At 38.5% G+C, this 20,598-nt stretch overlaps 1 protein-coding gene across 1 annotated transcript; it reads left to right on the top strand.

Annotated features, from left to right (window-relative positions):
- The first annotated feature begins 6,493 nt into the window (after window positions 1–6,493).
- LOC148011444 (histone H2B.9-like) lies at window positions 6,494–7,823 on the top strand. The gene has a single exon (XM_087669923.1). The coding sequence runs from the start codon at window positions 6,573–6,575 to the stop codon at window positions 7,029–7,031; it is 459 nt and encodes a 152-aa protein (XP_087526049.1). The 5' UTR covers window positions 6,494–6,572; the 3' UTR covers window positions 7,032–7,823.
- The last annotated feature ends 12,775 nt before the right edge of the window (window positions 7,824–20,598 follow it).

The following is a 20,598-nucleotide window of genomic DNA, read 5'->3' as shown; positions in this document are numbered from 1 at the left end:
GCCAGATATCAATATCTGCAACTACACCGGTCCCATGTGCAAACATTGCTGCACTCAATTCAAGCATGTCTGCATCCAACGTAAACATTCTGCCCTTCTTCTTTCCTTTTGCTATCAAGCGACCTTTATTTTTCATATCCTCAACAAAGCATCCATGAGAATTAAATCTGATCTGCAAGCCCTATTCAACCATTTGACCAACAGAAACCAGGTTCTTGGTGATATTTGGAACATGAAATACATCCGACAAGTATTTCTTTGTCCCATCCTACATAGACAAAGGAATTTTTCCAATCTGCACAATAGGATGTGCAGTATCATCACCAGTCTCCACAAATCTTGGTTTTTCCATTTTCCTTGCATCCTGCATCCATTCTGCATGACCTGTCATGTGGTTTGATGCACCTGAGTCAACATACCACACATCGTTACTTTCTTATGCACTTGTCACATAATTGGTCATGTGCTGCATCATAAACAAATGCTCATTTCTGTCATCACCCTGTCTACTAGAAGATGCATAATTTCCTTATTGCAGTTTTCCATTCATGATGTCATTCTATTTTTTATAGCAGTCTTTAGCCATATGACCCATTTTACCACAGTAGTAGCATTCAATATTGTTGTTTGCATTTTGCCCTCTTTGCCATCCACCACGACCTCTTTGGCTCCCCCTGCCTCTAGAGTTACCATGTCCTCCTCCATAGGACTGGTTTTCTTGAGTTTGTTGCATATTCTAATTTCTGCCACGGCCTCCAGATCGGCCTTCTCTACCTCTGCCTCTACCTCTTCCAGCATTTGAGTAGAAGACAGCTTCTTTTGAAGTTCCTCCTAAAGAAGATGCACCACCATTTCTCTACTTCTCAAAAATTAGAAGAGCAATCAACTCCTCAAAATCAGAAAATCTTTCACGTACGGAAATGGATGTTTGAAACTGTGCATAATCCTTTCCTAGACCATTCAAAGTCACAGAAACTAAATCATCATCTTCCACTGGCGACCCAATGGAAGCAAGTGCATCTGCAATCTTCTTCACCTTCATGTGGTAGTCATTGATGCTCATAATTTCTCTTTACACATTGTGCAACTCTTGCTTGAGCTGCATTTTCCTGGCTTACGTATTTATGCTATACATTTTTGACAATGTATCCCATGCCTCCTTTGGCGTACTTGCATCCTGAATATGCACAATCATAGAGTCTAAAATGCTGATGGACAGCCATTACATAACTTTCCTGGCTCTCTCATGCCATGCTTTAAATGCCTGCATTTTCTATTGATTGGGAACATCAGGAAGAACTGGTTTTTCTTCATTTCCTGCAACGAATTCCCAATATCCTTTTCCCATAACGAAATTTGTCATTCTGAACTTCCATGCTTGGAAGTTCTTCTTGTCAAGCTTTTCAGTGACAATCTGTGAAAGAGAATCAGATGCCATTACAGAACACTGCAAAAAATTCTGTCACTGCAAAGAACACAGCTTCAGCCTCACAAGGGCAAATCTGCAAAACTAACAAAAGTTTGACCACACAGTCACTTCCTAGTGACGATTTTGCATCAACAGGCAACAAGGATGATTCTGTAACTCCCAATGTGTCTGCGCACAGGCATATGATACAATTTCTATAGTAACTTTTCACCGATCTGTAGAACAGTGGTCACACAGCATAAAACAGGGCCTTTTCCTAAGTGCGTGCAGAAAACTTTCACTTTTCCTGAGTGCATGCAGAAAACTTTCGCCTCCACAACAGGCCCCGAAATGGCCTCAAATCAAAAAAACAGAGCAACCAAGGGCTAAAGCCCATTCCCGCAGCATATACTGCCCTCTTGCTACACCGCGAAGGGCGTCTCAATCTGAGACAATGCACTGTTGCACTTTTCGGCTCTGCTACCTGCAGAGACTTGCTCTCAAAATAGAAAAATGAAAGCAACATTGGTCCTCTTACCAGAACACCGCGAACTTGGTTTGCTTTCTTGAGCTCCTTACCATGAACAAGGCTCTGATACCATGTCAAGATTGTGGGAGAGAAGGAAGGACTCTCACTTGTAGCTTTCTTGCTTGCACAATGGGAGAATACACATAAAGGTGGAGGCTGAAAACAGTTTTCCTCTTCTTAGTTGTGTAAGCCAAAAAGAACTTAAGTACATAGAAATAGAAGAACCCTATATATGGGTCTCAAACCAAACTCAACTAACTAAGGTGGCATACTAACTGAGCCACGAACTAGAGTAGATAAGGATAGCTGTCATCTAGCTATTATTCATGGGTGGTGTACCAACCGCATCTGCAACTGACAAGTCGGTGACATAAATGCACAACGGTCACCCTGGCATATCACGAGTGGAGCTCGATATCTCAACAGAGCTAAGTACTTACAAACCTCAATTTGCATATGATTATTATTATATGATGATTGCAAAATCTTATATTTGCAAGCATTTGAATAAAACTCATTGTGGGTATATGAATCACTAGATGTGTCACCTTTTGGTCACAAAGACAAACTAGCTACTCTTAATAGATGATGAATGGCTTATTTAAGGAACCATGTATTGTGGTAATTTGTTAGGATTTGTGGGAGCTAATCTAAAATCTATGGATTACTTGTAGTTGACCTTGCCTTTATAAAACTCTCAAATGTAGCTCTATTAGATCTACATAGTCTTGGCAAGCCTTGCATTATTAAGATGTATCAAGCTTTTTGTTAGAGGAGCAACTTTATTCTAGGAGGATAGATGTGAGTCATTTAAAAGTAAAAAACTTAATGATGGCTAAGCTATATACCCATTTTCAAGAAAAAATTTGTTCGCAATTGTTTAGGCAATGAAAATGTGTGGGTGTCAAAACCTCCAAGATTTGCAACACATTTTTGAAGGCCCAATGGGAAAAAAGCTAAGCTATCTTCAATTAATGGAAGATTTTGATTTCATAGTCTAGTCTATGAAAATAAGATTGAATCGTGTTGCTAATACCTTGAATCAAATGGGTGAAGTTTGCTTTGATTTATAAAAAGGAATATGTATTACTAGTGAATGTAAAGGATGTTACAACTCCAAAATGGATAGGTTTCTAGCATGGTAACAAGATTGGTAGGAGAAACTTCTAAATATGCTTTTTGATAAGTCTATAGGCAATTACCAATTGTACTTTCCACTTGCCAAATTTAAGTAGCCAATGTTTTTTAAAGAATTGGACTTGTGCTTCATGGCCTTGCTAAGGGGCACTTTAGACTCAAGCTACCAGTTGGACATGAATCTCTAGATACAAAAGGAAGTTGGTCAAGATTGGTCTACCTTTATTAATTGTCTCCTCTAGCCACCTCATTTTCTGCATGTTGAGCTCAAACTCTTCTTGAACCACTCGAGGGTGCTCAAATGTGGGTTCACCCAAGTCCCGTATGTCTCTCCACCTTTTGACTCCCTTTTGTGATACATTTTTGGACAAAGCTATGTTGATCATGGCAAGTGAAAACTTGTCCTTATAAGTAGCTTTGCTTATCCAAATTGACAACATAAGTGAATTGCCAGCAAAGTTATGCTTCTCCCTCCACTTCAACTAAAAAATAATGGTCTTCCATGAAGCAACTAGCACCCAAACTAGTGGAGAGTCCTTAATGGTGACACATAGCCCCCTAAAGTGTTTGTCTATCCATCCTAGCTCCTTGAAGACTATAAGCTTAACTTTGGTTGTTTCAATTAGATGTTTGAGGATAATGGTCCTAAGTGTCATTCAACATGCCTTGCTATGGAATCCTTCAAGACCCATTCCCCCCTTTGCTTTTATTTGAGGTGCCTTGATTCGAGGAGACAACTTGCTATAGAGTGCTTCAAGACCCATTCCCCCTTCACTTTTATCAAAGGTGGCTTGAATCCATGAAACAACATCAAGTGATCTTGACAAGCCAAATGACCACTCTAAGGAGCTTCGCTAATGCTACCTACCATAAATTAGAAAAGGGAAATATTTAAGCCATGTAGACTATAACAAAATGTAGAAAACATTGAGCTTTATATAAGTCTCATGGAGAGTCTAGCTTTGAATCTAGCCCACTTTGAAACCTTGCCTTGGATTCTTTTAGAAAACCTATCAAATTTATCTTTTATAAAAATGGCTATACCTATGGGGAAACCAAGGTGCCTAAATACATTGCCCAGACATAGCATCTTACAATTGTTTTCCTATAGCTACATTAGTGGGTCATCCAAACCTAGATACATTAATTTAGTATTGGGGTTAGTTGTCGCATCAGGTGGTCATCCAAACCTAGATAAATTTAGTCTCGGGGGGTAGTTGCCTTAGAGCATGAGACTTTGGCAACCTGATCATAGACCTTGGGCAAGTCACATAGTGAGCTCCTATCCATCGAGATGACATTTGAATTATCATGAACAAACATTTATACTATGAACTTGTTGCTACTAAGAAGCATCAAAGCCTCGATGGCCTGCTCTCTCATAGTAAAACCCTCTCTCATCTTGAGGTCAAGGTCTTCAACAAAGATTCAATGATGAGTGCAAACAGTAAAGGGCTCAGGGGGTAGCCATACCTAACAAAAACTTTTTGATTGTGAAGAAGCTAATATTGTATCCGTTAATGGAGAGCAATGTTGTGGCATTAACGAACATGGTTGCAATCATGTTGTAGAATGCCATTCCAAAGTGAAGAGCATCCATCACCTTTAGTAAAAATGGCCAAGCCACTCTATCATAAGCCTTCTCAATGTTTATATTTATGAGTCTATGACCATCCATTTATGCCCTCAGTAAGTGCATTAGATCTTGTTAGGAGTCCTTTGGGGATTAATTTAGTGAGCCTTGCATTCATAAGTTAAGGATATCAAACCACTAAAACAAATATGATTTAGAGGAAGACACATATTTTGGGCACAAGCTTCAGAAGTGCTAGAAAAATTCAATGAGGATTAGGGCCAATGACTTACCCATTTTCATCTCCATTGCTATATAATTAAGTTCATTAGTGGTGAAGGGTCATGCTAAATTCATGATATGGGAGATTTGGACCGACACCATCCTGTTGAAGTTGGATGAGGTTATCAATCAATCATTGTCAACTTTAGGATTAGCCCCCATGATGGTGGAGAGGTGCTCAATGAGCACCTTTCTAATGGCATCATCATCTTGATGCACTACACCATTATCTTATCTCGCTACCTTGATGGATTTGCACCTAGGCTTTGTGTTCAAGGCCTTCATATAGAAAGCAAATTATGTCTCTCCTTCTTTGAGCCATCTTGCCTTGAGTTGAACACACACAACTTTTAGCCTTGGTTGCTACACCATTTTAAGGTTATTGTTAGCTTCATCAAGCATTTCACAAAAAGGAAGGTTACTTGCTATATCATTTTAAGGTTATTGTTAGCTACATTGAGCATTTCACAAAAAGGAAGGTTACTTGCTATATCATTTTAAGGTTATTGTTAGCTACATTGAGCATTTCACAAAAAGGAAGGTTACTTGGATCCTTTGCAAGAGTTTCTTCTCTCTTGTTCATTGCTTATTTAGTAGGGTCATTCTTAGTGTAAACACATTTTGCTATAAGATTTGGCCACATCAGTGATGGCATCCACATAGTGTTGCCATCTCACCACCCAATAGAAGTGGCCCTTCCTTTGGCTAAGAGTCAATGGGCCAAGATAGGGAATACCTCAAGGACATGACCTAGTCTAAGGCTTTATTTGCAATCTATTTTTTTGCCTTGTTTGTTCCTAACAAAGAGTCTATGGATGCACATGGAGCTACGGAGGTGTGGCCAATTGGCTTGCCATCTTTTAGGAAGCAATCATGACACCTAGGAGGGATAGAAGCCTTAAGCTTTAGCACATTTTGTTAAGAGATAAAATACTTAGTTTTAAGCTAGGCCAAAGAATTTGGTCATTGCAACCTCTGGCTATTATTACCAAGCACTATATTAGCTTGACCAAGCTTTCAAGTGGTCGATGGGCTAGGCTTTCTTGGGAAGATAAAGTAATTACATAATTTAAAGTGAAGATCCCCCTAGCACCCATAGTGCAGGGCCTCGTTGAGTTGTGGAAGGGAGTGATTATTTAGGAGAGTTCTAACTTGAGCTCCATATGTCAAAGCAATGGAGAAACCACGATCCATTGTTTTATGGAATTTCAAGGAGGCCAAAAGTTTGTGGGCAAGGTCAAGGATTGGTTTGCTGGAGCTAGGTTGAAGTCCATGGTAAAGATGAGAATTGTAGTATTTAGGGATAGGGCTAACTTGGATAAAGAGACTCTTAAAGCCTTGAAGGTAGGTAGAGCAATGGTACAAGTTCGTCCCTCAAGGAGGACTCTTTTTTATCATAACTTTCACTTTCGAAAAGGATTCTAATTTCCTGCAGTTCAAATTTGTAAAGGATTTGAAAATTCGCGGGCGTGTCTTTTTGAATCAATCCGAGTGCTCGTTAGTTATTGGATGCCGCTCTCCTACTTAAACAATGCGCTCTTCAGAAATAGCGCGATCACTCGAATCACTGTTACTCAACATTTATACGTTGCCTAATTTCACGATCCCTCGTCGAAGCACATTCACTATCATCACCCAACCAGATGGCCCCCAAGGCCAAGGAGACCCCCGCAGCTGCTGCCGCCGCCGAGGCGGAGCAGAAGGCCGGTAAGTCCGCCGGGAAGAAGCCCGCGGCGGTCTCCAAGAAGCCCAAGGCCGAGAAGAAGCCGGCCAAGGAAGGCGGCGGGGCTGCGGACAAGACGAAGAAGAAGAAGGCGAAGCGGTCGGTGGAGAGCTACAAGATCTACATATTCAAGGTGCTGAAGCAGGTGCATCCGGACACCGGCATCTCCTCCAAGGCCATGGGCATCATGAACTCCTTCATCAATGACATCTTCGAGAAGCTCGCCCAGGAGGCCTCCCGCCTCGCCCGCTACAACAAGAAGCCCACCATCACGTCGCGCGAGATCCAGACGGCCGTCCGCCTCATCCTCCCCGGGGAGCTCGCCAAGCACGCCGTCTCCGAGGGCACCAAGGCCGTCACCAAGTTCACCAGCGCTTAAACTTTTCGCGCATTTGTCTCTCCGTAAACGGTGTTTCTTGAACACCACCTCTGTCTTTGAGGGTGCGCTCTTGGGGTGTTTTCCTCTTCGTTGTTGGGGGAAGGGATTCTCAAAAGACAGCGACATGGGGAGGTGATCTGAGGAAGTTTTGTGTGATATCACTCTAATCCTAGTGCCATTGTTGATCCACCATGCGTTGTGGGATTGCAGGTCCTTAAAGTAATAAACGTTCTAAAAGATGGCGACGTGGAAATGTGATTAGGGGAAGTTTTGTGGGATAGCACTGTAATCCTAGTGACATTGCCGATTCACCATCCGTCCATGTTGGGATGAAGCTCATCAAGCTCACATGCTCTTCATGTGGAGCCCATGTGTCTGTTATGCCTTGAGACGGTGGTCTGAGGAAGTTGTGGGGTAGCTGCACCAATCCTGGTGCAATAGCTGATCTACCATGTATCCATGTCGAGAAATGTAGATCAAGTCTGCATGCTCTCTTGGAGTTCGTCTTTTATCATGCCGTGTGGAGGCAGCTGCATCCTCCTGAACGGTGATGAGCTGCATCCCCTTAGGTCATGCGTCATCTCTAGACATTGCCAAGTATCTTTTCCTGCCGTTAGCGTCAATTGGTTCCCTCCTTGCGATTATACGTCATATTTCAGTTGCCAATGAGTAGGGCTAGTGAGTTGTTGAGGCACCAAGAGAATTTGTTGATCATTAGGTGAATTGTGAAATATCACATAGTTGTGCAAGTTTAGTAGATGCACTAGGAGCATACACCAATATGATAGTAGTTTTTCATTGCTTATTAGAATTCTTATAGCATTAGTTGTTTCATCCTTGCTTTTTGTTTTTTTATAACTTGATAATATTTTTTCTTGATTAAATTTTTAAATCTATTTTTAACTTTAGACATTTGCAAATAAATTAAAAAATTGTGAGTTGAAATTTCATGTAAAGCTTTTTAACTTGATTTCTTGGAAAAATTATAATGCTTGGCTTTTATGATTTAATAAGGTTGTAGTAATTTTTTAAAGTTACTACAATCTCTTGTGGAACAACAAGCTCTTATAAGTTGAAAAATGGTATGTTTCTACAAGCAATAAATCCTAAGCTTTAAGAGAAGCTTGATGATTTGTTAGGATTAGACTACTATAGAGATGACATTAAATAGAGTGGAGATATATTAAGAAAGTTGTTACTATATTAGTGAAAAAGTATAGAAGAAAAGAAAGATTATATGTATCTAGCTTGTTTACTATTATATGTAAAATAGTTGATGTATCTAGTAAACTATACACTTATGTGGCTAACCCTATGGTTGCACTTGCTATTTCCACTATTAGGGGAGATATATTAGACGATTTGGTTAAATACATGCAGGATCTTTAGTTAAAGGTCGCAAAATTGGATGAGAAAGGACAAGAGGAAAGGAGGCGTACATCAATCCCTAAACTAAGGAAAAGATGTGTGGTGTGATAGTTTGCAATATGAAAGGAAGAATTGTGTTGCTTATCAAGAGGCCTTGGTATGACAACTAATCTTTTGGAAAGATCTATGTACAAGAAACATGATTGCCTCTTGCTTTGAATTTTGAAAAGAGAGATATGCAAAAGTTGTTGGAGGACTTGGCTATTTGAAATGCTTCTGTGGTTGTACATGCATTTATTTTTGATTTATGATTGGACAGAATGGTTGACCAAGAGATGGTTGGGGTCTGAAGGAGGTTTGCAATATGGACACATACTAACCAAGAGATGGTTGGGGTCTGAAGGAGGTTTGCAATATGGACATATACTTTGCATGTAGTTGAAAAGAGAAAAGTTATTGATAGTAAAATGTCTCATGTAGAGCAAGACATTTGTGACATAATTGGTTGGGAATCACTAATAGATGTATATTCAGTGTATGCATATTAGTCAAAGGTGTAAAACATGGATGTACTTATGGAAGAGAAACAAAAGAGAGATGAAGATAATGCAAGAACATGTAAGAGAATGACAAGAAGTGTGGATCAACTTAAAGTTGCAAATCAGCCATCTTCCCAAGCATTTATGAAAGAGGTTGGGTATGAGTAAAAATAAGATAGCAAACAAGAGGGCACAAAGAAGGGTAAGCAGCCAATATATAATTTGTAGTCTAATATTGAGACAACCATGAATCTTAAGGTACTTGAAGAATGGATTTTAAACACTCGGGTGGGATTCACCTTGAGAGAGGTGCTTGGCATTGTTAAGCGGGAATATAATGAAAAAATGATTGATATAATTAAGAGGAAGCATTATCATGTCGCTATGTACATATCATGTGAAAAAACTCTAGAGCGTGGCTTCTATAGATCTAGAGAGCCAATGTCACTTTAGGCATTAGTGTTAGTGTCCATGGTTCAAAAATATTAGATTTTTGGATAAATTTTAGTCAATTTTTGATATTTTACATGTTATCTTTTGTAAAAATTCATAAAACTGTAGACAACTTTTAGATTAGGATAATATGTAAAAGAAAGTATGTGGCTTTCAGTTATTTTGAGAGGATTTTATGTAAAAAAAAAAGATTAGCAAAATCACGCAATGCACGGCCATTGTTTTCAAGTAGTGAATAACTCTTTGAAGTGGGAGATGAAGAGGGAGTGATCTAGTAGAATTCTGGGTATGTGTGCTAGTATGTTATCCTCTTTTGGAGCCAATGTAAGCATCAGATTTGCGATCTAAGCAGCATAGAGGAATATATTATTTTATACACGTTTTTGTCTACAAGAGTTTTATCTTCTCATAATGTAAAAATAAACTGATAGGCTTCATCTCTATTAGTATTCTTTTACATTTTCTATTTCTTTATGTGAGTATTCTTCTATGTCTTCTATTTCTTTGAACCCCTTCTCTTATGTCTATTCCGCTCCCTGAATCTCCTGTCTCTTACCCTTATGGTAGACTTTCGATACCAAACGCACCGACACTATGTTAGGGGAAGTTTATGCTATTATCATAGGTGAATTCCGAAAGATATTTGGGCTGATTTGGGGCTGATATCTTTAGCCATATTCATAGAATTAGCTATAGCAATGTTCTTTTAATTCACTTCTTACTCTATAGAAGATATGTTGTCAAAATATACAAGTATTATGTGCCCTTATGGCATGGCAATGTTTGTAGATCATTCATAGATGCTTTGAGTTGAATTAAGAGGAGATTTTTCTCTTATTTCTTGGCTGTGGTAACTTATCTTTATCATGAACTCAATTTGAAGCTCTCTTAAAGCAAGTCTCTTTGCTCTACAAGCCTTGTAATTGACTCATAAGCTTTTGTCCCTAAGAGTCTACATTGAATGTAATAATGCAAAGTTGATTCATACTATGGCATTATGTATGAATGATGGGATGCAAAGTTGTTTATGATACATGATATCATATTATACTTGATTTTATAATTTGTGATTGCTCTTATAGTCAAGAAAACAAGCTTGATTTAAGCTAAAACTTATGAGATAATACTCTTGAGATCTTTGCTAAGAACATGCAGTTGAAAGCTCTATTAACATCTTTAAGAACTTGGCTTGAAACCTCCAACCCTTCTCTTATCTCTACCATCTTCGGAGTCTAAGCTCTTGAACCCCCATATATTCTTTTCTCTCAAAACTCCTCTGATTGATCGTGAAGTACCTCTTGAACCTTTAAACGTTCATTGTAATCTACTTATCTCTTGAAGACACATCTCTATTTATCTTGTTCATTTTTCTTGCCAAACCCTTGTGGTGACCTTCAACCTTATGCACAGCGACATTGGTGAACTCGATGTGAACGTCGGTGTAAGAGAACTCCAAGATGGGGGATTCTTTAGGAGATACTTTACAACAGTTGGTGCGCATACTGTAGTAGACTCAGCAACAACAAATCCAAATGTTATAACAACAACAACAAAGGCAAGACGAAGAGAAGATTGATTCCACAGCTATTAAGGCCCTCGAGGAAGTTGGGCGAAAATTAAAATAATTTAATGATCAAAATGTCTTTGTTTTCATTCGCTTGTATGTTGAGAAAATGCTCTTTGGTATACCACAACATGCATGGAGTTGCTATTTTGCCAGACTAGCCAAGCATGGTCTTCAAGAAAGAATCCATGGTCTTTTTCAGTGAGATGCGGATTGGGATGCATTCAAAAAATCCCCACACAAAGAATTTTTATTAGAAGATCCAGCCTAATGACGAAGAAAAGTTTCATTGATTGGGTTGAGAAACCCAACAAATGTTTAATTTCAACAACTTTATACCATGAGTTTGAAAGTAAATTTGGACAACTTAATGCTGAAGACCAACAAAGTATGGAAGATCAGAATATTGACTTATTCCTTAAGGTTGCAGATCCCATAATGTAAGAGAAGCTTGCTAATCGCCTAGAAGATGCTACCTCTGAATCAAGAGTCAAGAGTGTATAGACAGATGTTACTGATGCAGTTAACATGATTGCTTAAAGAGAGCGGATGCGACTAAGATTAGGCTCTACTTCAACTTCAACAACTCCATTGATGGAGCTTGTTCCACCTTTAAAATCCCCTATTCCTTTGACTAATCAACCAAATTTTTCTTCTTGTGTTCCTTCTAAAAATGATGTCATGGATGAACTCATTAAAAGCATACGTGACTTTCATCTGAATCTTACAGAAACTAGTTCCAAGGTGGAGAAGTTGGATATCAAAGTTGAAGAACGAGGACGATCATCAACTCAAAGACCCATGAGAGAAGGTTTTAAGAGACAATGTATTTAGTATGACAGCAACAACACAACAAGAGGGAGTGTTTTACCTTCCGTGAGACTGAAGCACAAAAGCTCGTCTTTTAGAAAGACAAAAAAATTAATGTAGCTGAAATTGGTCTTCCACTAAAGTCAAATTTTGGCAATGGTGGAATGAAGAAAAGATTAGAAGATTTAGCTGTAAATAATGCCTATGCAACAATTGATGCAGCTACCTATAGGTTGCAAATTGAACCAACTAAATCAAATTTGAAAGCATGTAAAGCTAATGTGCAATCTAAAGTATGGATGCATGCATTAGATTAAATGGAACGGGCAAAGAAGCCAAAGATGATTTGACTAACACCAGTCAGTGCATTTGAGGAATAACTTAAAGGAAAGAACTGACAGGTTCTTTTTCTGCCTTTGTACATTTGGTTGACGTCAATCATAAAGAAGTCTTGATTGAAGAAAAGAGAAGAAGAGAAGATGAACTAGGGCCTTCCTCTTCTAGCCCTCTGAAACAACAGGTAATTAGAAGAACACCTGAACAACTAAGGCTTGTTGAAAATATAACCCCAGATCAAGAGATTGGAGATGTGCCACAGTGTGACATAGAATTTGCAACCGATCTCAAACGAGCTCTAGAAGAATGAATTCTGGGAAGTAAAATTGAGTCCACCTTAGGTGAAATTCTCAAAATTTTCAAACATGAATTTCATGATGTAATTATTAATGTAAACAAAAGAAAAAGACAATCTATTGGTAATGATGCTGAAGAAACAATGCTATTTTTTTGCAAGCTCTTCAAGTCTTTGTGCAAGAAAAAGAGAAGCTGATTGCACAAGGAATCCAGCTTGAAGTAGTTAAAGAGTTAATTGCAACAATTGAAGTTGAAGATAAAGAAAGCATGGATGCAAAAATTAAAGAAGAAGGCTGAAAATGTAATGGTCGGCTGGTCCAAACCAATTGGACAGTCCATCTCTAAAAAAAAAGGTCATCTAGAGCACATGCATGATGAGGAAGAAGCCCGATTCATTCCAAGCAGTCACTAATCGTGTACACATTGTGCAAGAGCAACAATGGAGACAATCGTCAAAATTGGAAAAAAAGAAACACCATGTATTGCACTCTTAGACCATGGTTTTGAGATAAATGTCATGGCAATAAGTCTCTATGAAAGCGATAGATGGCCCATAGATGTTGATCTAGGTTGGCAAATGAGAGATGCAAACAACTCTTCTAGACATCTATATGCTACATGTCCTAATGTGTAGGTAACTATTGGAGACATAAAAGATAATTTTTACTTTTTTGTTCAAGACTCTTGTAGTTACCCTATCATTCTTAGGCAACCTTACATTTTTGAAGCCCGCCTGGAAACACAAGCTCTTGATGATGGTTCTTCTTATGCTCGAATTCGAAGCAAAGATAATGAACGATGGTGCGCAGATCGGTCGCAGAATGCTCACGTAGTGAATCCCGGAAGGTCCCCAAGAACAATGAACTCTACCTTTTTGCACAAAAAACAATGTAAAAGCATGAACGACAAGAAGCAAGAGACCAATTGGGTTCAATCTCCCCCCATGCCTTGTGTGAGCGCTTCACAAAGCATGTATTTTATGTATATTTCCATCTTTATACTCAATAATAGCCCAATTTACAAAAATATGACAAGCTTTTAGCTTTTGAGTTTGCTTTCTACAAAAATAGGAAAATAAAGCTAATGGACGGTGCCCATAGAGTCTGGCACGCCCAATCTCAATGTCCAAATAGAAATAACATATCCGTGCGCATAGGCGCATACAAAATAATAATCAATAATCATGTCTCAATAGACATAACAAAATATAGGCGTGGCGCCTATCAAAATATAATCCAAAGGTCGAATACTCGCTAAACTCCAATGCTTTCCTCCGCCACTGCTGCTATCTCTACACATCAACTGAAGCATTCACAATCGTTAGTAAAATAATACAATTAAACCGACAAAAGTGAATACCTAGTAGTCTTCAGCTACATAAATAAATCAACTGGTTAGAAATAAATCCTAACCTTAATTTATTACGAGTGCGCACTCTAAACTCATAAACGTTTATTAATTTAATATGCATTTTGCGGAATCACCCGCTATGGAATCACCCACGTACACACTAAATGAATGAAACGCCCGAAAAGGACAGGCGTCCCCATCAACTTCTCGCACAAAGAATCCTCTTTGTGTATGAGCCCCGGTCATCTAAGTTTACGGAATCCACCGTGGCACGGAATCCATCGTGGAATATGCCTCCTGGCATCATACCCCCGAGGTGGGATAGCAATTGACCTCAATTGCTATTAGCTCAATGTGGAGCTAACAGAGTGGGGAAAGCATTTAAGTCTCTAGCGTGCATCCATTGTGCTTCCTCTTACAGGATGGTTTTTAAATTTTACTAGATATCTAGAATACGTTCGGCCAGTTCTAGTGGTCATGTAGTCAGTGTCTATGATGGCTTCTGGTTCAAGTATTTCAGTCTCTTCCTCTAATAAAGGTGGGTTTTCATAAACAGGGTGGATAGGTAATTGGCCTCTAAATGGTCTCAATAAACTAATGTGAAATATATTGTGAATTTTCCAATGAGATGGCAATTCTAACTTGAATGCATTATCATTAATCTTATGAATGATTCTAAATGGTCCATAGAATCTAGGAGCTAATTTGACAACTGGATGTCTATCTACACTTTGTAGTCTACGCTTTTCTATTATAAGCCAAACATAATCATCAACTTTGAAATTCATGGCTTGTCTTTTCTTGTTGGCTTGTTTGGTATATGATTGTTGGGCTTTAGCAATCATATCCTTAACCTCATCAAAAATACTATTATGCATAGTAGCAATATCATCAGCACTCTGAATTCTATTAGACAAAGATGCAACAGGTGTAGATAATCTATATCCATAAATGACTTCAAAAGGTGCTTTCTTTGTAGATGTGTGCGGTGTATTGTTATATGCAAACTGTAATAAATGCAAATGAGTATCCCATGTCTGAGGTTTAGAGATAGTATATGCACGTAAAAGATCTAAAATGGTGCTATTTGTGGCTTCTATTTGTCCATTTGTTTCTGGATGAAATGCAGATGAGAAATCAATCTTTGTGCCTAGATTTGCAAACAGTGTAATCCAAAAATTGTTACAAAATCTAGAATCACGATCTGAAGTAATCACTTTTGGCAATCTATGGTTAGTAAAAACAGTTTTCAAAAATAACTGTGCTGCTTGTGATGCTGTTAAAGTTTTCTTACATGCAATGAAATATGCTTGCTTACTAAATCTATCTACAATTGTCCAAATCATGTCATGGTTAGATTTAGTATTTGGTAAACCAGTAATGAAATCCATAGAAATATGTTCCCAAGGTTTAGATGGAATAGACAAAGGCATTAATAATCCATACTGTTTACCATGATGTCTCTTTATTCTTTGACAAATCAAACATTCAGAAACGAAATTAGATACATCTGCATCCATATGCGGCCAATAAAAATCTTCAGTTAACATGTGTAATGTAGATATGATACCTCTATGACCTTGATATGGGGGACAATGAATTTCATTCAAAACAAAAGATCGCAATGGAATAGTAACACACAGTCTCTTTTCAAAAAACATAAATCCATCATTATATGACAATGAATCAACAGGAATGAAATTATTTTGAACTAATTTTTGCCAATTAGAATGAAAAGTAATATCCTGGTGATATGTATCTTTCATAGCAATCAAAGAATCAAAAGATACGATAGAAATATTATGAATTGCAGGTCTTCTACTCAATGCATCAGCAACTACATTTTCTTTTCCAGGTTGGTATTGAATGATAGGATGAAAACTTTGAATGAAGGAAGCCCATTTGATATGACGGTTAGAAATTTGGGGTTGGCTAAGTAGATGTCTAATGCTTTGCTGGTCGGTCTTTATCATGAATTCTGAACCCATTAAATAGTGCTTCCACTATTTTAATGCTTATACAACTACTAATAGTTCTTTGTCATAAGTGGAATATTTCAGCTTAGAGGGTTTCAGCTTAGAACTAGAATATGCTATTGGATGATTGTCTTGCATTAATACGGCTCCTATTCCTGATCCGCTAGCATCGGTCACAACTAGAAAGAATGGTCTATTAAAGTCAGGCAATTGTAGAACAGGGGCATTAGTTAATGCACGTTTCAGTAAGTCAAAGGATTTCTGCTGAGTTTCAGTCCATTGATAAACAATTCCTTTCTTAAGAAGTTTGGTTAATGGTAAAGCAAGTAATGAAAAATTACGTACAAACTTCCTATAGAAACTAGCAAGACCAAGGAATGAACGTAACTCATGCACATTTTTAGGAACAGGCCAATGCAATATTGCATCAATTTTCTTACGATCAACTTTAATTCCTTCTTTTGATACAATATGACCTAAATATTCTACTTCTGTCTTAAAGAATTCACTCTTTTCAAGATTTGCAAACAATTGATTTTCTTTAAGTAATTGAAAAACTAATGATAAATGGTCATAATGCTCTTTTTCACTTTGACTAAACACCAAAATATCATCAAAGAAAACAATCACACAATACTGATATTTCAGAAAGATACGGTTCATCATTCTACTGAAAGTAGCAGGTGCATTAGTCAATCCGAATGGCATGACTAAGAATTCATAATGGCCAAACTGTGTCCTGAATGCGGTCTTAAATATGTCGGATCTATCTAGCCTCACCTGATGATATCTAGACTTGAGGTCAATTTTACTAAATATAGAAGATCCTTGCAGTTTGTCCATAAGGTCATCAACTCTAGGTATAGGATATCTATTCTTTACGGTGATCTTATTTAATGCTTGGTAGTCAATACACATATGATAGGTATTATTCTTTTTCTTGACTAAGAGTACAAGTGCACCGAATGGAGAACTGCTAGGTCGAATTAAGCCTCTATTTAGTAATTCTTCAACTTGACTCTGGATTTCTTTTTGCTCTATTTGATTGTGCCAATATGGTGCTTTGCAAGGTGGTTGTGTACCAGGAATTAAATCAATCTTATGGTTTTCTGGTCGTGAAGGTGGTAAACCTGGTGGTAGGTCTTCTGCAAAACAGTCCTTAAAATATGCAAGAAATTCCTTATGCCTAGGGTGCATATGATTTTCCTTTGCTTGCAATTCATTCACCCAAATGAGATATGATTTAGTATTCTTGCGTAATGCACATTTTGCTTGAGTATGTGAAAGCAGTGGAAAAATATTAGATGCATGCATACCATATAATGTAATAGATTTTCCTTGAAATTAATATTCATTGTGTGTGTGGAATAATATATATTTGGATTATGCTGGTGTCTCCAAGGCATTCCTAAAATAATGTCGCTTGACTATAATGGAACAACTAAGAAATTTCTTCTTTCAATGTATGAACCAATTTGAATCTCTAAATCTTGTACTTCTTGTGTGCCATTGTACCTAGTGCCTAAAAATGCAGCTTTTATGTGATAATGCGTAGGTACAGTCTGTAATTTCAATTCCTTTACCAATTTTGCTGAAATAAAGTCATGAGTACTACCGTCATCATGCAAAATAGTTCTTTCATTTCCATGCACCATACATTTCATAGTCAACAATGAATGTGGAGTAGGCATACCTGGTATAGTGTCGGAAGTAGTAGTAATATCATCCTCATCTTCAGTGAAATCCGGCATATCCTCATGCTCGTCTTCGTCCATGGCTCCAAGATAGTTGATATGTGTTGGTGGCTTCTTTGAATGACAATTTGCTGCGAGATGCCCTGGTTGGTGACACTTATAGCATACTATTGGCTTGGCTTTGGTTACATTATTTGCAATGGCTGGAAGTCTGGGTACATTTGGATTTGCTTGTGGAATAGGCTTAGGATTTGGATTGACATTGGATGGTAATGCAGGTGGTTTAGGCCAATTCTTGCGGAAAGATGGTGATGAAAAATGACCTGGATTAAACCTTCTAAAATTGGAATTGAATTGTTTAAATCCATAATTACCATTGGCTTGGAATTGCTGTGGTCGTCTGTCTCTTTCGCGTAACTTATCTTCAGTGTCGTGAGCTAAGGAGATGGCGTCTTCAAGGGTAGTAGGCTTGAACATGTTCACTTCAGCGTAGTAATGTCCAAGAAGTCCAGACATATACTTTCGCTTATGTGTTGTCTCTGATACGTCTTCAAGCATGCGTAGCTGTAGGAGTGCATTCCAAAAACGCTCTGTATACTGTGGGATAGGCTCACGATCCCGTTGTTGAAGTAAATCCCATTGCTTGATAGCCTTCTCATGAAATTGCGGTGGAAGGAAATTCTGCATGAATTTCTTCTTGAAATCTTCCCAAGTAGCAGGACATTCTATGCTCTTGCGTACTACAGTCCACCAAAGTGATGCTCTGTCTACCAGATGATTAGTAACACACTTGATTTTATCTTTTTCTGGATAGGTTTCCTCATGGAAATAGTCATCAAACTGGCTAATGAATGATAAAACAGTCTTTCCTTCTCGTATGCCATTGAAAATGCGAAATTTGAAACTTCGTTTACTTATCTTGGATTCCTTGCGAATGGTTTGTGCTTCAAGAGTGGCGTCGATGGTATGTCGAATCAAATCTTCAGCTTGAGATTTTCTTTGTCGGTGGATGCTCTTTGTAGTTTTGTCAATTGCGCTTGCAATGCTTGCCTAGCCCTTCACTCTTTTTCCAATTGTAACATGATTAGATCCAGCTTTTGTTCCATGGTAGGCTCAGGTAGATCGTCTTCAGCCATAGGATCATCCATATGTAGGGTAGTCATCCTGTAAAACTCAATAAACCTTTCTCACTCAAAATCAGGTTAGCGGGATGAGCGTAGCTCAAATTCGGGGTTACAAGGCTATGTATTTTTGGGTATTTCTTTCTCAATTTTCAGAAAATCTGCAATATTTCCGTCTTTGTTTGCTGAAAATACTTCAGCGGACCTGTAGATAGGTAGAACACCTTGCCACGAACAACTTTCCAGTTCAGAGTTTTTGCATAGGAACAAGCCTTCTAGGAGTTTTAAGCACTAGTCAGTTCTGACTCCAGTTGACTAGTCTGACTTGCAGAGTTGCAGACTTAGCCGACTTGCAGAGTTGGTGACTTGCAGAACTTAGGCCGACTTGATGAACTTGCAGGACTTGATTCCACTTGACTTGCAGAACTTGACTTTTGCGGTGTAGGACCTGGAGTTTATTGACTTGCTTGTTCTGTGTGACTTGAATAGCTTAGCTTGCTTGACTTAAGGAAATTAAGCTTAGTAAGCTTATGAATGAACAGGCGGCGTCTGATTTCGTGGGGGGGCATTTTTTTCGCCGCGCGAAAAAATCGGAGGCCCCTCTTAGACCTCGATGTGAAATTTTGAAGCTTATTAAGCTTCTTAAGCTTTCTCTTAAGCTTATTGAAAGAAGTAATGATAAAGATAATGAAGCTTATCTCTGGTTTTTCAACGACTTGATGAAGGAGATGGATGCGTGGTCCTCCGCCTGCAGAGCCTGGTCCTTCGCGATCTGACAGTAGAAACAGGGGTTCTTGATCGCCAGAAGTCTGCCTGTATCGACGGTTCGCGACGAGATTGACTATAGAGCCCGATCGTTCCTGGAGCTCCGCCTTCGCTCGAGATTGGTAGCGATTGGAAGCTCTTGATCTCAGCTCCGCTCTGATACCACTGGTGCGCAGATCGGTCGCAGAATGCTCACGTAGTGAATCCCGGAAGGTCCCCAAGAACAATGAACTCTACCTTTTTGCACAAAAAACAATGTAAAAGTATGAACGACAAGAAGCAAGAGACCAATTGGATTCAATCTTCCCCCATGCCTTGTGTGAGCGCTTCACAAAGCATGTATTTTATGTATATTTCCATCTTTATGCTCAATAATAGCCCAATTTACAAAAATATGACAAGCTTTTAGCTTTTGAGTTTGCTTTCTACAAAAATAGGAAAATAAAGCTAATGGACGGTGCCCATAGAGTCTGGCACGCCCAATCTCAATGTCCAAATAGAAATAACATATCCATGCGCATAGGCGCATACAAAATAATAATCAATAATCAATGTCTCAATAGACATAACAAAATATAGGCGTGGCGCCTATCAAAATATAATCCAAATGTCGAATACTCGCTAAACTCCAATGCTTTCCTCCGCCACTGCTGCTATCTCTACACATCAACTGAAGCATTCACAATTGTTAGTAAAATAACACAATTAAATCGACAAAAGTGAATACCTAGCAGTCTTCAGCTACATAAATAAATCAACTGGTTAGAAATAAATCCTAACCTTAATTTATTACGAGTGCGCACTCTAAACTCATAAACGTTTATTAATTTAATATGCATTTTGCGGAATCACCCGCTATGGAATCACCCACGTACACACTAAATTAATGAAACGCCCGAAAAGGACGGGCGTCCCCATCAACTTCTCGCACAAAGAATCCTCTTTGTGTATGAGCCCCGGTCATCTAAGTTTACGGAATCCACCGTAAGACCTCACGGAATCCACCGTGGCACGGAATCCACCGTGGAATATGCCTCCTGGCATCAAACGAGCTGTCCAATTTCTTACTGTGTGTTAACCATCATCGAAATAGAGATCGACTGCGTGATTATCTTGTGCCTCCTAATGCCCAAGAATTCAAGGGTTTTCGGGCTGCATTGCTATAAAAGGAGGCTATGACAATACATCATGTAAAAAGATTGCACCTCCTTATGCTACAAAAACTGTCTCTAGCAAATCTGTATGTATGTACAACCAATAGTATGGGCTATTATAAGTCTCTTTCAGCCATGAC

Source organism: Lygodium microphyllum, chromosome 28 (genome assembly GCF_053477565.2).
Source record: "Lygodium microphyllum isolate KBCC chromosome 28, Lygodium_microphyllum_v1.1.10, whole genome shotgun sequence".
Taxonomy (NCBI): Eukaryota; Viridiplantae; Streptophyta; class Polypodiopsida; order Schizaeales; family Lygodiaceae; genus Lygodium; species Lygodium microphyllum.
This window is presented reverse-complemented; position numbering and strand designations above follow the sequence as displayed.

Bases quoted from the DNA above. Each gene is read 5' to 3' on its own strand.
- LOC148011444 (XM_087669923.1), top strand. From the start codon at position 6,573: ATGGCCCCCAAGGCCAAGGAGACCCCCGCAGCTGCTGCCGCCGCCGAG.